This window comes from Oncorhynchus mykiss, chromosome 8 (assembly GCF_013265735.2).
Source record: "Oncorhynchus mykiss isolate Arlee chromosome 8, USDA_OmykA_1.1, whole genome shotgun sequence".
NCBI lineage: Eukaryota > Metazoa > Chordata > Actinopteri > Salmoniformes > Salmonidae > Oncorhynchus > Oncorhynchus mykiss.
The window spans coordinates 11,094,829-11,111,314 of NC_048572.1; the positions used below are offsets into that span (position 1 = coordinate 11,094,829).

Genomic DNA, 16,486 nt, shown 5'->3' on the forward strand with positions numbered 1-16,486 from the left:
CTTATTTTAAGTGTTTCTAATATCCCCTATGGGTAAAATGAATGGTGGAAAAACCATTGTAACCATTTCCCTGTTTGATCGCTAGATTTTATGGGTATTATGGGTATTATACTCTATAGGTCTCTTAAAGTCAAGTGCTTTCACCAGTCTCCCTGTTTAGCCAACTCCTAAGACTAGGTTTTAACTTGACACGTCTCTGATCACAGCTGAAACACATTCCAGCACCTAAAACGGGCCCAGAGAACCCCATAGAGGAATTCATCACTGGTCCCCTGGTTCTTAAATTACCCCGTCTGAAAACCTGTGTTTGTTTATGTATGTATACACACGATGAGGAGGACTGATGTGCTTCATACCCTCAGACACGTGCAGACACACACACAAGCGTCATGTCTGCACGAAACCAGGCACCATCCATACGGTGAAGCATGGTGGTGGCAGCATCATGCTGTGGGGATGTTTTTCAGCAGCAGGGACTGGGAGACTAGGCAGGATCGAGGCAAAGATGAATGGAGCAAAGTTCAAAGAGATCCTTGATGAAAACCTGCTCCAGAGCGCTCAGGACCTCCGACTGGGGCAAAGGATCACCTTCCAACAGGACAACGACCCTAAGCACACAGCCAAGACAACACAGGAGTGGCTTTGGTACAAGCATCTGAATGTCCTTGAGTGGCCCAGCCAGAGCCTGGACTTTAACCCAATCAAACATCTTTGGAGGGATCCAAAAATAGCTGTGCAGCAACGCTCCCCATCCAACCTGACAGAGCTTGAGAGGATCTGCAGAGAAGAATGGGAGAAACTCCCCAAATTCAGGTGTTCCACGTTTGTAGCGTCATACCCAAGAAGCCTCGAGTCTGTAATCGCTGCCAAAGTTGCTTCAACAAAGTACTGAATAAAGGGTCTGAATACTTATGTAAATGTGAAATTTCAGTTTATTTTAAGTTTTATAGAATAGCAAAAATGTCTAAAAACCTGTTTTTGCTTTGTCATTATGGGGTAATCTGTGTGGATAGATGAGGGAAAAAACTATTTTATCAATTTTAGAATAAGGTTGTAACGTAACAAATTGTGGAAAAAGTCAAGGTGTCGGAATACTTTCCGAATGCACTGTACCTAGTCCCTAGTGCGTTACTATAACATTCTACTCCCCTGGCTCTGAGAACATCCTTGTCATCATTCTGTTCTGTTACACACACACCTCTCACTCTCTAGTTTTCTCCCTCCCTCTCTTTCTCTTTAATACAGACTAGAGGTCGACCGATTATGATTTTTCAACGCCGATACCGATTATTGGAGGACCAAAAAAAACGATGCCGATTTAAAAAATAATATATATATATCAAGACACCTTGACTTTGATTGTTATGAAACCTTGAAATCGGCGCTAATTAATCGGCCATTCCGATTAATCGGTCGACCTCTAATACATATACACACCCCCTCCCCTCCCTCTTTCTCTCTTTCCCTCTCTCCCGCTATTTTTCTCCCCCTCTCTTTTTAAAACACACCCACACTGCTGTCCTAGTCCAGTGGGAAAAAACACAGTCCACTGTTATACTCCTGAGTCGTCTCCAGTACCCATAATTATCCCCCCGTCTCTCTCTCTTTCTCTCTCTCTCTCTCTCTCTCTCTCTCTCTCTACCCTCCCTCTCTCTCTCTCTCTCTCTCTCTCTCTCTCTCTCTACCCCCCTCTCTCTCTCTCACTCTCTCTCTCATTCTCTCTCATTCTCTCTCTCTCTTTACCCCCCCTCTCTCTGATTCTCTCTCTCTACCCCCTCTCTCTCTCTCTCTCTCTCTCTCTCTCTACCCCCGTCTCTCTTTCTCTCTCTCTCTCTCTCTCTCTCTACCCTCTCTTGCTCTCTCTCTTTACCCCCCTCTCTCGCTCGCTCTCTCTCTCTCTCTCTCTTTCTATCTCCCTCCCCTCTCTCACTCTTTCACTCTCTCTCTCTCTCCCCCCTCACTTGTTTTCTCGCTCTCTACCACAACGAAAAGCTGCTGGCAAAATGCACGAAAGTGCTGTTTGAATGAATGTTTACGCGCCTGCTTCTGCCTACCACCACTCAGTCAGATACTTAGATACTTGTATGCTCAGTCAGATTATATGTTGCATATAATCTGGACACGCTAGATAATATCTAGTAATATCATCAACCATGTGTAGTTAACTAGTGGTTATGATTGATTGTTTTTTATAAGATAAGTTTAATGCTAGCTAGCAACTTACCTTGGCTTACTGCATTCGCGTAACAGGCAGTCAGTCTCCTTGTGGAGTGCAACGAGAGAGAGGCAGGTTGTTATTGCGTTGGAGTAGTTGACCGTAAGGTTGCAAGATTGGATCCCCCGAGCTGACAAGGTGAACATCTGTCGTTCTGCCCCTGAACGAGGCATTTAACCCACCGTTCCTAGGCTGTCATTGAAAATAAGAATGTGTTCTTAACTGACTTGCCTAGTTAAACAAAGGTATACTTTTTTTTTTTTTAAATCGGCACCCAAAAATACAGATTTCCGATTGTTATGAAAACTTGAAATCGGCCCTAATTAATCGGCCATTCCGATTAATCGGTCGACCTCTCGTTGATTCCAAACAAGTTTAAACAAGGAGACTCAGGTCCAGCCGAACGTCGGACGAAAAGTTCAAAAAGTTATATTACAGGTCGTAGAAACTTGTCAAACTAAGTATAGAATCAATCTTTAGGATATTTTTCATCATAAATCTTCAATAATTTTCCAACCGGAGAATTCCATTGTCTGTAGAAAAGCAATGGAACGGGAGCTAACTCTCTCGTGACCGCGCCTCACGAGCCTGTGGCCCTCTGCCAGACACCTGGCTCAATCACCTCTCATTATCTCCCCCTTCATAGTAGAAGCTTGAAACAAAGTTCTAAAGACTGTTGACATCTAGTGGAAGCCTTAGGAAGTGCAATATGACCCTATTTACACTGTATATTGGATAGGCAAAGAGTTGAAAAACTACAAACCTCAGATTTCCCACTTCCTGGTTGGATTTTTCTAGGGTTTTTGCCTGCCATATGAGTTCTGCTGTACTCACAGACATAATTCAAACAGTTTTAGAAACGTCAGAGTGTTTTCTATCCAATAATACTAATAATATGCATATATTAGCATCTGGGACAGAATAGCAGGCAGTTTACTCTGGGCACCTTATTCATCCAAGCTACTCAATACTGTCCCCCTGTCACCAAGAAGTTAATCTGTCTCCTCTTCATCTACACTGATTGAAGTGGATATAACAAGTGCCATCAATAAGGGATCATAGCTTTCACCTGGATTCACCTGGTCAGTCTGTCATGGAAAGTACAGGTGTTCCTAATGTTTTTTTTATACTGCTGACAGGGCTTGTGAGGTCTGGTCCAGGACTTTTATTTGCTCTTTCTTGGACCACAGCTGAATATTGTCTCAGTACATTTGTTCGCTGTATTTATACACCAAGTGCTTTCCAACTAATATTCCCTTTTTTCTCCCCAAATGATGACTGTGTGCATAAGTCGTGCTTGTTCTGCTGAATTCAGTGATAAAGAAGCAGTCGTTTTTGTTTTGTTTTTCACGCGGGTTCTTTTGGTGCGTGGGACAGGGGAGATTGGAGCGCAGGCAGACGGACAGACAGACGTACTGTGTTGTAGGCAATAAATCAACCCGTGACAGACAGACAGACAGACAGACAGACAGACAGACAGACCCTAAAGTGTGGTCATGTCAGGTTCGCAAAACCACATGTGAGGGGGGCAGGAATGTTTGACCCTGTTCATTGTGGGTTCATGTTTGACCCTGTTCATTGTGGGTTCATGTTTGACCCTGTTCATTGTGGGTTCATGTTTGACCCTGTTCATTGTGGGTTCATGTTTGACCCTGTTCATTGTGGGTTCATGTTTGACCCTGTTCATTGTGGGTTCATGTTTGACCCTGTTCATTGTGGGTACAATCCCCCCTCTCTCTTTCCCTCTCCTCTCTCTCTCTGTCTCTCTCCTCTCTCTTTCCCTCTCATCTCTCTCTCTGTCTCTCTCCTCTCTCTCTGTCTCTCTCTTTCTCTGTGTACATGAGGAGAAATGACATATTTCTCTCCCTCTCTCCTTCCTTCCCACTCTCTCTCTCTCTCTCTCCAGTCCCAAAGAATTTGCTGCAGCAGGTGCCCAGCCCCAGAGTCCCAGTGTTTTACCCCCCACCGCCCCGTGCCCATGACCCAAACGTGGTTGGAGACAGTGCTCCCCCTGATGAGACGTCGGGCATAACCTCTGACACTGTGCTCTCAGGTGAGTGGTTGCACACAAGGCAAACATGTACAGTAACAATTTCCGGTTTTAGGTCAGTTAGGATCACCACTTTATTTTAAGAATGTGAAATGTCAGAATAATAGTAGAGAGAATGATTTATTTCAGCTTTTGTTTCTTTCATCACATTCCCAGTGGGTCAGAAGTTTACATACACTCAATTAGTATTTGGTAGCATTCCCTTTAAATTGTTTAACTTGAGTCAAACATTTCGGGTAGCCACCCACAAGCTTCCCACAATAAGTAAGTCAGGGCTTTGTGATGGCTACTCCAATACCTTGACTTTGTTGTCCTTAAGCAATTTTGCCACAACTTTGGAAGTATGCTTGGGGTCATTGTCCATTTGGAAGACCCATTTGCGACCAAGCTTTAACTTCCTGTCTGATGTTTTGAGATGTTGCTTCAATATATCCACATCATTTTCCTCCTCATGATGCCATCAATTTTGTGAAGTGCACCTGTCACTCCTACAGCAAAGCACCCACACAACATGATGCTGCCACCCCCGTGCTTCACGGTTGGGATGGTTTTATTTGGCTTGCAAGCCTCCCCCTTTTTTCCTCCAAACATAACGATGGTCATTATGGTCAAACAGTTCTATTTTTGTTTCATCAGACCAGTGGAAAAAGTATGATCTTTGTCCCCATGTGCAGTTGCAAACCGTAGTCTGGCTTTTTTATGGCGGTTTTGAAGCAGTGGCTTCTTCCTTGCTGAGCGGCCTTTCAGGTTATGTTGATATAGGACTCGTTTTACTGTGGATATAGATACTTTTGTACCTGTTTCCTCCAGCATCTTCACAGGGTCCTTTGCTGTTGTTCTGGGATTGATTTGCACTTTTCACACCAAAGTACTTTAATCTCTAGGAGACAGAACGCGTCTTCTTCCTGAGCGGTATGACAGCTGCGTGGTCCCATGGTGTTTATACTTGCACACTATTGTTTGTTCAGATGAAGGTGGTACCTTCAGGCATTTGGAAATTGCTCCCAAGGATGAACCCAACTTTTTTTTCTGAGGTCTTGGCTGATTTCTTTTGATTTTCCCATGAAAATGAGCAAAGAGGCAATGAGTTTGAAGGTAGACCTTGAAATACATCCACAGGTTCACCTCCAATTGACTCAAATGATTTTAATTAGCCTATCAGAAGCTTCTAAAGCCATTACATAATTTTCTGGAATTTTCCAAGCTGTTTAAAGGCACAGTCAACATAAAGGTATGTAAACTTCTGACCCACTGGAATTATAAATTAAATAATCTGTCAGTAAACAATTGTTGGAAAAATGTGTCATGCACAAAGTAGATGTCCTAACCTACTTGCCAAAGCTATAGTTTGTTAATCTTATTCATTCCTTTACACTTGTGTGTATAAGGTAGTTGTTGTGAAATTGTTAGATTACTTGTTAGATATTACTGCATGGTCGGAACTAGAAGCACAAGCATTTCGCTACACTCGCATTAACATCTGTTAACCATGTGTATGTGACAAATAAAATTTGATTTGATTTGATTTAACAAGAAATTTGTGGAGTGGTTGAAAAACAAGTTTTAATGACTCCAACCTAAGTGTATGTAAACTTCCGACTTTAACTCTACATGTACACACACATACAGTACCAGTCAAAAGTTTGGACACAGAATAATACTAAAGACATCAAAACTATTAAATAACTTATGGAATCATGTAGTAACCAAAAAAGTGTTGAACAAATCTAAATATATTTTATATTTGAGATTCTTCAAAGTAGCCACCCTTTGCCTTGATGACAGCTTTGCACACTCTTGGCATTCTCTCAACCAGCTTCACCTGGAATGCTTTTCCAACACTCTTGAAGGAGTTCCCACATATGCTGAGCACTTGTTGGCTGCTTTTCCTTCACTCTGTGGTCCAACTCATTCCAAACCAACTCAATTTGGTTGAGGTTGGGTGATTGTGGAGGACAGATCATCTGATGCAGCACTCCATTACTCTCCTTCTTGGACAAATAGCCCTTACACAGCCTGGAGGTTTGTTGGGTCATTGTCCTGTTGAAAACAAGTTATAGTCCCACTAAATGCAAACCAGATGGGATGGTGTATCGCAGCAGAATACTGTGGTAGCCATGCTGGTTAAGTGTCACCAGCAAAGCACCATCAAACCACCTCCTCTTCCATGCTTCACAGTGGGGATTACACATGCAGAGATCATCCATTCACCTACTCTGCATCTCACAAAGACACTTGGACTCGTCAGACCAAAGGATAGATTTCCACTGGCCTAATGTCCATTGCTTGTGTTTCTTGGCCAAAGCAAGTGTCTTCTTATTATTGGTGTTTTTTAGTAGTGTTTTCTTTGCCTCAGTTCGACCATGAAGGTCTGATTCACACAGTCTCCTCTGAACAGTGGATGTTGTGTATGTTACTTGATCTCTGTGAAGCATTTATTTGGGCTGGTAACTCTAATGAACTTATCCTCTGCAGCAGAGGTAACTCTGGGTCTTCCTTTCCTGTGGTGGTCCTCATGAAAGTCAGTTTCATCATAGCTCTTGATGGTTTTTGCGACGTCACTTGAAGATACTTTCAAAGTTCTTGACATTTTTCAGATTGACTGACCTTCATGTCTTTAAGTAATGATGGAGTGTCATTTCTCTTTTCTTATTTGAGCTGTTCTTGCCATAATATGGACTTGGTCTTTTACCAAATAGCCCTGTCTTTTGTATACCACCCCTACCTTGTCACAGCACAACTGATTGGCACAAACGCATTAAGAAGGAAAGAAATTCCACAAATTAACTTATAACAAGGCACACCTGTTAATTGAAATGCATTCCAGGTGACTACCTCGTGAAGCTGGTTGAGAGAATTCCAAAAGTGTGCAAAGCTATCATCAAGGCAAAGGGTGGCTACTTTGAAGAATCTCAAATGTAAACTATATGTTGATTTGTTTTACACTTTTTTGGTTACTACATGATTACATATGTGTTATTTCATAATTTATTCTACAATATAGAAAATAGTCAAAATAAAGGAAAACCTTTTGAATGAGTAGGTGTGTCCAAACCTTTGACTGGTACTGTACATGTACAAACACATACAGCACGCGCATAGATATGCACACGTGATGTCCGGAGTCAGCAGTTCTACCCTACTACTACACCAGACTCCAGTAACCCCAAACATATTTTCAACAAGCGAAGAGAATGACAGGGTCATTCAGAGTTCTGTTATACTCCTATTTAAAGTCAGTGTTAAAATATGTGCCCCAGCTTGTGCAGTCCTTTTGGCTTGCTCTGTAATTAGTATAGCAAGCCAGTGAGAGAACATTGTTTTCACCAGAATGAATGGGTCCCTCTATGTACATCATAATGTTGACCTCATCGCCTTGTTTTCTATTATTATCAGTTACTGACATCATTTCACCAAGTTCCCAGAACTCTGCAAGAGAGAGACAAAGAGACAGAAAGAGACAGACAGAGAGACAGACCGACAGAGAGAGAGAGAGAGAGACAGACTGACAGACAAACTGACAGACAGACAGACAGAGGGAAAGCGAGAGAGAGACAGAAAGAGAGGGAGAGCGAGAGAGAGACAGAAAGAAAGAGAGAGGGAGAGCGAGAGAGCGACAGAAAGAGAGAGAGAGGGAGAGCGAGAGAGAGAGAGACGGAAACACAAACAAAGCATCATTCATGAAGGGAGTATGGCCCGAGTCCAAAACACTAATTACATTCCCTAGTATATGTCTACCCCCCCACCAGTTCAACACTGATTAGGAGGATAGAAAGAGAGAAGGAAGTGGTTTTCTGAAGAGAGAAGTGTGTGGCTATTGTGCTGACAGTTCCTCACGGTTGAGTTACCTCGCATCCACACTCGCACTCACACGTGCACAAAACAACACACACACACACACACACTGGCCTCACACATGCCACCCTTCTAGAATAAAACAGTTTAGATTGAAAATGTAAGAATGGGAAAAGGTGATGGACCTATAATTTGCTTTCTTTAGACACCAACCCCAGGCAAACCAGAATTGGTTCTGTGTAAGTTCCCAGAACATTCGTTAGGTCGCAGCAAATGTTCTCATAACACAAAAACATTCTAGTTGTGGTGATGATTATAATGTTTGCCTGATGTTGCAAGAATGTTTCTTAGAACACATTTAATCTGTTCATTAAAGATTCCCAGAATATTTGTGTAAAAGTGTGAAAAAAATTAAACATTGTGTAAAAATGTACTGTTCAACATTGAGACGTTTGATATGCCCCCCCCCCCCCCCCCCCACATCTTATTTTTCATGATCTGAAAAGCAAAATTGATCCTAGAACATCACTCATAGTCTTGGATACCTTGTAAATATGGACCCAGAGGTAGGAAGTATAGAGGATGGTGAATAACCCAGTTACCAGTTTTTCCCTGGGTTAGTTATGTCTAAGAAGGCTAAATAGGAAGCATGTAATTCCTGCTTGACCATACTGCCATGGCGACCATACTGCCATGGCGACCATACTGCCATGGCGACCATAAGATTTTTTGAGAGTTTCCTGGTGACGTAGAGGATTAAAGACCTGGCTTGAGAATCAAACATTGCAGGTTGAAACCCCACATGTGCAGATTGTCAACATATGAAAGATATATGGTTGTGTTCGTATGATTAAATGTTCTACGATGTCATGTGTGTCTATAATCACCTTGTGGGTCTACAATACAGAAGAATCATCCCACAATGTTCCCACCAGACTGTTGCCACAACCTAATAAAAACATTCTGGAAAACCTTTTAAGGAACGGACAAAATGTGATCTAGGAATGTTCTTACAAACATTGCATAGTCATCAGCATGACTAGATAGTGTTTGTGTTATGAGAACATGCCGCAACCTAACGAATGTTCTGGGAACTTTCACAGAACCAATTTTGGTTTGCTGGGAAAACATCACTGGTACATTGTGTTATTACATTACCTGGAAACCTAATGAGAACGTTTGAGGAATGTTCTGTGGTGATTGTTAGAGATGTTGGGAATCTTAGAAGAACATTCCAAGGATATTTCATTGAAGACATTCTTTGAACATTCTTTGAATGTTTTCAGGATGTTAGAATCCTAATGTTAAATAAAACCCTAACTAGAACTTAATGGGAATCTTAGATAATGTTCTGGGAATGTTCCCGGTTTGCTGGGACCATTTTTCCATTAAACACAAATCAGACAAATCTTTCCATTTGATCTGTATTTTCCGTTCTTTTATTTATTTATTTCAGCAAAGGGATTAACAAAACGCTCCATATATTCTTCTGAAACGATCTTTTCCAGACTTTATTCTATAAGAGAGCAGTATATCTAACAGGTAGTGAGTGGTCTGTGACGTTGAATGTGAGCCAATGTGTGTTACACCGCAATCGGTCCAGGTGGAAACACTCACCGACTCAGTCAGCAGTGCCACTCTCTAAACTACATCACATCCTGCAATTAGGGGTCTAAGTGTGTGTGTGTGTGCGAGCATGTGTGTGTTTGACAGCGAACATGCTTACACACGCACACACACACCCCTCACACACGCACACACACACCCCTCACACGCCTCACGCACACACCCCTCACACACTCCTCACACACGCACACACATACCCCTCACACACACACACACACCCCTCACACACGCACACACACACCCCTCACACACTGCACACACCCCTCACACACACACACACCCCTCACACACACACCCCTCACACACACACACCCCTCACACACCTACCCCTCACACACACACACACCCCTCACACACCCCTCACACATACATTGCACTAGTTTGGGTCATTTAACTCATGCCAACTCTCCATTTCTGTGTTTATCCCAGTGTACATTGTCTGACTGGCTGAGTCGTTGTGTTTTCACTGAACAGCTAATTAACAAAGGCCCGGTCTGTCTCACATGTCCGTTTTGGATTGCAGGGTGAGCCCACCTCTAGTCTTTATATGGCTAAGTACAAGGCAATATACGGATTTATACAGACAGTGTGTGTTGGTTGAGTGACTGAAGTGTCCATTATGAAGCTCAGTAATCAGACCAGCATGTGGATGGATCTATTACTGCTCAAACAACTCAACCTCAGATCACCTTTAGTTTAGCTAAACTACAGTATCTCAGACTACCTTCACACTGCACTCCTAAACTACGGTCTCAGACTACCTTCACACTGCACTCCTAAACTACAGTCTCAGACTACCTTCACACTGCACTCCTAAACTACAGTCTTTCAGACTACCTACACACTGCACTCCTAAACTACAGTCTCAGACTACCTACACACTGCACTCCTAAACTACAGTCTCTCAGACTACCTTCACACTGCACTCCTAAACTACAGTCTCAGACTACCTACACACTGCACTCCTAAACTACAGTCTCAGACTACCTACACACTGCACTCCTAAACTACAGTCTCAGACTACCTACACACTGCACTCCTAAACTACAGTCTCAGACTACCTACACACTGCACTCCTAAACTACAGTCTCAGACTACCTTCACACTGCACTCCTAAACTACAGTCTCTCAGACTACCTTCACACTGCACTCCTAAACTACAGTCTCTCAGACTACCTACACACTGCACTCCTAAACTACAGTCTCAGACTACCTTCACACTGCACTCCTAAACTACAGTCTTTCAGACTACCTTCACACTGCCCTCCTAAACCACAGTTTCAGACTACCTACACACTGCACTCCTAAAACTACAGTCTTTCAGACTACCTTCACACTGCACTCCTAAAACTACAGTCTTTCAGACTACCTACACACTGCACTCCTAAACTACAGTTTCAGACTACCTACACACTGCACTCCTAAAACTACAGTCTTTCAGACTACCTTCACACTGCACTCCTAAAACTACAGTTTCAGACTACCTACACACTGTACTCCTAAACTCCAGTCTCAGACTACCTTCACACTGCACTCCTAAACTACAGTCTCAGACTACATTCACACTGCACTCCTAAACTACAGTCTTTCAGACTACCTTCACACTGCACTCCTAAACTACAGTCTCAGACTACCTTCACACTGCACTCCTAAACTACAGTCTTTCAGACTACCTTCACACTGCATTCCTAAACTACAGTCTCAGACTACCTACACACTGCACTCCTAAACTACAGTCTCAGACTACCTACACACTGCACTCCTAAACTACAGTCTCAGACTACCTACACACTGCACTCCTAAACTACAGTCTCAGACTACCTTCACACTGCACTCTTAAACTACAGAGTCTCAGACTACCTTCACACTGCACTCCTAAAACTACAGTCTCTCAGACTACCTTCACACTGCACTCCTAAACTACAGTCTCAGACTACCTACACACTGCACTCCTAAACTACAGTTTCAGACTACCTACACACTGCACTCCTAAACAACAGAGTCTCAGACTACCTTCACACTGCACTCCTAAACTACAGTCTTTCAGACTACCTTCACACTGCACTCCTAAACTACAGTTTCAGACTACCTACACACTGCACTCCTAAAACTACAGAGTCTCAGAGTACCTTCACACTGCACACTTAAACTACAGAGTTTCAGACTACCTACACACTGCACTCCTAAACTACAGTCTTAGACTACCTTCACACTGCACTCTTAAAACTACAGTCTCAGACTACCTACACACCTCACTCCTAAAACTACAGTCTCAGACAACCTACACACTGCACTCCTAAACTACAGTCTCAGACTACCTTCACACTGCACTCCTAAAACTACAGTCTCAGACAACCTACACACTGCACTCCTAAACTACAGTCTCAGACTACCTATACACTGCACTCCTAAACTACAGTCTCAGACTACCTACACACTGCACTCCTAAACTACAGTCTCAGACTACCTACACACTGCACTCCTAAACTACAGTCTCATACTACCTATACACTGCACTCCTAAACTCCAGTCTCAGACTACCTTCACACTGCACTCCTAAACTACAGTCTCAGACTACCTACACACTGCACTCCTAAACTACAGTCTTTCAGACTACCTTCACACTGCACTCCTAAACTACAGTCTCAGACTACCTTCACACTGCACTCCTAAACTACAGAGTCTCAGACTACCTTCACACTGCACTCCTAAACTACAGTCTTTCAGACTACCTTCACACTGCATTCCTAAACTACAGTCTCAGACTACCTTCACACTGCACTCCTAAACTACAGCCTCAGACTACCTTCACACTGCACTCCTAAAACTACAGTCTTTCAGACTACCTTCACACTGCACTCCTAAACTACAGTATCAGACTACCTTCACACTGCACTCTTAAACTACAGTCTCAGACTACCTTCACACTGCACTCCTAAACTACAGTCTTTCAGACTACCTACACACTGCACTCCTAAACTACAGTCTCAGACTACCTACACACTGCACTCCTAAACTACAGTCTCTCAGACTACCTTCACACTGCACTCCTAAACTACAGTCTCAGACTACCTACACACTGCACTCCTAAACTACAGTCTCAGACTACCTACACACTGCACTCCTAAACTACAGTCTCAGACTACCTACACACTGCACTCCTAAACTACAGTCTCAGACTACCTACACACTGCACTCCTAAACTACAGTCTCAGACTACCTTCACACTGCACTCCTAAACTACAGTCTCTCAGACTACCTTCACACTGCACTCCTAAACTACAGTCTCAGACTACCTACACACTGCACTCCTAAACTACAGTCTCAGACTACCTTCACACTGCACTCCTAAACTACAGTCTTTCAGACTACCTTCACACTGCCCTCCTAAACCACAGTTTCAGACTACCTACACACTGCACTCCTAAACTACAGTCTTTCAGACTACCTTCACACTGCACTCCTAAAACTACAGTCTTTCAGACTACCTACACACTGCACTCCTAAACTACAGTTTCAGACTACCTACACACTGCACTCCTAAAACTACAGTCTTTCAGACTACCTTCACACTGCACTCCTAAAACTACAGTTTCAGACTACCTACACACTGTACTCCTAAACTCCAGTCTCAGACTACCTTCACACTGCACTCCTAAACTACAGTCTCAGACTACATTCACACTGCACTCCTAAACTAGTCTTTCAGACTACCTTCACACTGCACTCCTAAACTACAGTCTTTCAGACTACCTTCACACTGCACTCCTAAACTACAGCCTCAGACTACCTTAACACTGCACTCCTAAAACTACAGTCTCTCAGACTACCTTCACACTGCACTCCTAAACTACAGTTTCAGACTACCTACACACTGCACTCCTAAACAACAGAGTCTCAGACTACCTTCACACTGCACTCCTAAACTACAGTCTTTCAGACTACCTTCACACTGCACTCCTAAACTACAGTTTCAGACTACCTACACACTGCACTCCTAAACTACAGAGTCTTAGACTACCTTCACACTGCACTCTTAAAACTACAGTCTCAGACTACCTACACACCTCACTCCTAAAACTACAGTCTCAGACAACCTACACACTGCACTCCTAAACTACAGTCTCAGACTACCTTCACACTGCACTCCTAAAACTACAGTCTCAGACAACCTACACACTGCACTCCTAAACTACAGTCTCAGACTACCTATACACTGCACTCCTAAACTACAGTCTCAGACTACCTACACACTGCACTCCTAAACTACAGTCTCAGACTACCTTCACACTGCACTCCTAAACTACAGTCTCTCAGACTACCTTCACACTGCACTCCTAAACTACAGTCTCTCAGACTACCTACACACTGCACTCCTAAACTACAGTCTCAGACTACCTTCACACTGCACTCCTAAACTACAGTTTCAGACTACCTACACACTGCACTCCTAAAACTACAGTCTTTCAGACTACCTTCACACTGCACTCCTAAAACTACAGTTTCAGACTACCTACACACTGTACTCCTAAACTCCAGTCTCAGACTACCTTCACACTGCACTCCTAAACTACAGTCTCAGACTACATTCACACTGCACTCCTAAACTACAGTCTTTCAGACTACCTTCACACTGCACTCCTAAACTACAGTCTCAGACTACCTTCACACTGCACTCCTAAACTACAGTCTTTCAGACTACCTTCACACTGCATTCCTAAACTACAGTCTCAGACTACCTTCACACTGCACTCCTAAACTACAGCCTCAGACTACCTTCACACTGCACTCCTAAAACTACAGTCTTTCAGACTACCTTCACACTGCACTCCTAAACTACAGTATCAGACTACCTTCACACTGCACTCTTAAACTACAGAGTCTCAGACTACCTTCACACTGCACTCCTAAAACTACAGTCTCTCAGACTACCTTCACACTGCACTCCTAAACTACAGTCTCAGACTACCTACACACTGCACTCCTAAACTACAGTTTCAGACTACCTACACACTGCACTCCTAAACAACAGAGTCTCAGACTACCTTCACACTGCACTCCTAAACTACAGTCTTTCAGACTACCTTCACACTGCACTCCTAAACTACAGTTTCAGACTACCTACACACTGCACTCCTAAAACTACAGAGTCTCAGAGTACCTTCACACTGCACACTTAAACTACAGAGTTTCAGACTACCTACACACTGCACTCCTAAACTACAGAGTCTTAGACTACCTTCACACTGCACTCTTAAAACTACAGTCTCAGACTACCTACACACCTCACTCCTAAAACTACAGTCTCAGACAACCTACACACTGCACTCCTAAACTACAGTCTCAGACTACCTTCACACTGCACTCCTAAAACTACAGTCTCAGACAACCTACACACTGCACTCCTAAACTACAGTCTCAGACTACCTATACACTGCACTCCTAAACTACAGTCTCAGACTACCTACACACTGCACTCCTAAACTACAGTCTCAGACTACCTACACACTGCACTCCTAAACTACAGTCTCATACTACCTATACACTGCACTCCTAAACTCCAGTCTCAGACTACCTTCACACTGCACTCCTAAACTACAGTCTCAGACTACCTACACACTGCACTCCTAAACTACAGTCTTTCAGACTACCTTCACACTGCACTCCTAAACTACAGTCTCAGACTACCTTCACACTGCACTCCTAAACTACAGAGTCTCAGACTACCTTCACACTGCACTCCTAAACTACAGTCTTTCAGACTACCTTCACACTGCATTCCTAAACTACAGTCTCAGACTACCTTCACACTGCACTCCTAAACTACAGCCTCAGACTACCTTCACACTGCACTCCTAAAACTACAGTCTTTCAGACTACCTTCACACTGCACTCCTAAACTACAGTATCAGACTACCTTCACACTGCACTCTTAAACTACAGTCTCAGACTACCTTCACACTGCACTCCTAAACTACAGTCTTTCAGACTACCTACACACTGCACTCCTAAACTACAGTCTCAGACTACCTACACACTGCACTCCTAAACTACAGTCTCTCAGACTACCTTCACACTGCACTCCTAAACTACAGTCTCAGACTACCTACACACTGCACTCCTAAACTACAGTCTCAGACTACCTACACACTGCACTCCTAAACTACAGTCTCAGACTACCTACACACTGCACTCCTAAACTACAGTCTCAGACTACCTACACACTGCACTCCTAAACTACAGTCTCAGACTACCTTCACACTGCACTCCTAAACTACAGTCTCTCAGACTACCTTCACACTGCACTCCTAAACTACAGTCTCAGACTACCTACACACTGCACTCCTAAACTACAGTCTCAGACTACCTTCACACTGCACTCCTAAACTACAGTCTTTCAGACTACCTTCACACTGCCCTCCTAAACCACAGTTTCAGACTACCTACACACTGCACTCCTAAACTACAGTCTTTCAGACTACCTTCACACTGCACTCCTAAAACTACAGTCTTTCAGACTACCTACACACTGCACTCCTAAACTACAGTTTCAGACTACCTACACACTGCACTCCTAAAACTACAGTCTTTCAGACTACCTTCACACTGCACTCCTAAAACTACAGTTTCAGACTACCTACACACTGTACTCCTAAACTCCAGTCTCAGACTACCTTCACACTGCACTCCTAAACTACAGTCTCAGACTACATTCACACTGCACTCCTAAACTAGTCTTTCAGACTACCTTCACACTGCACTCCTAAACTACAGTCTTTCAGACTACCTTCACACTGCAC

At 43.3% G+C, this 16,486-nt stretch overlaps 1 protein-coding gene across 1 annotated transcript in view; it reads left to right on the forward strand.

Annotated features, from left to right (window-relative positions):
* Positions 1-16,486, forward strand: part of LOC110529360 (protein eva-1 homolog C) — a 192,060-nt gene that overhangs the window by 158,762 nt on the left and 16,812 nt on the right. The window contains exon 6 of the mRNA XM_036984740.1: positions 4,122-4,268. Within this exon, the coding sequence (XP_036840635.1) occupies positions 4,122-4,268 (147 nt within the window). The remainder of the gene's footprint in view (positions 1-4,121; positions 4,269-16,486) is intronic.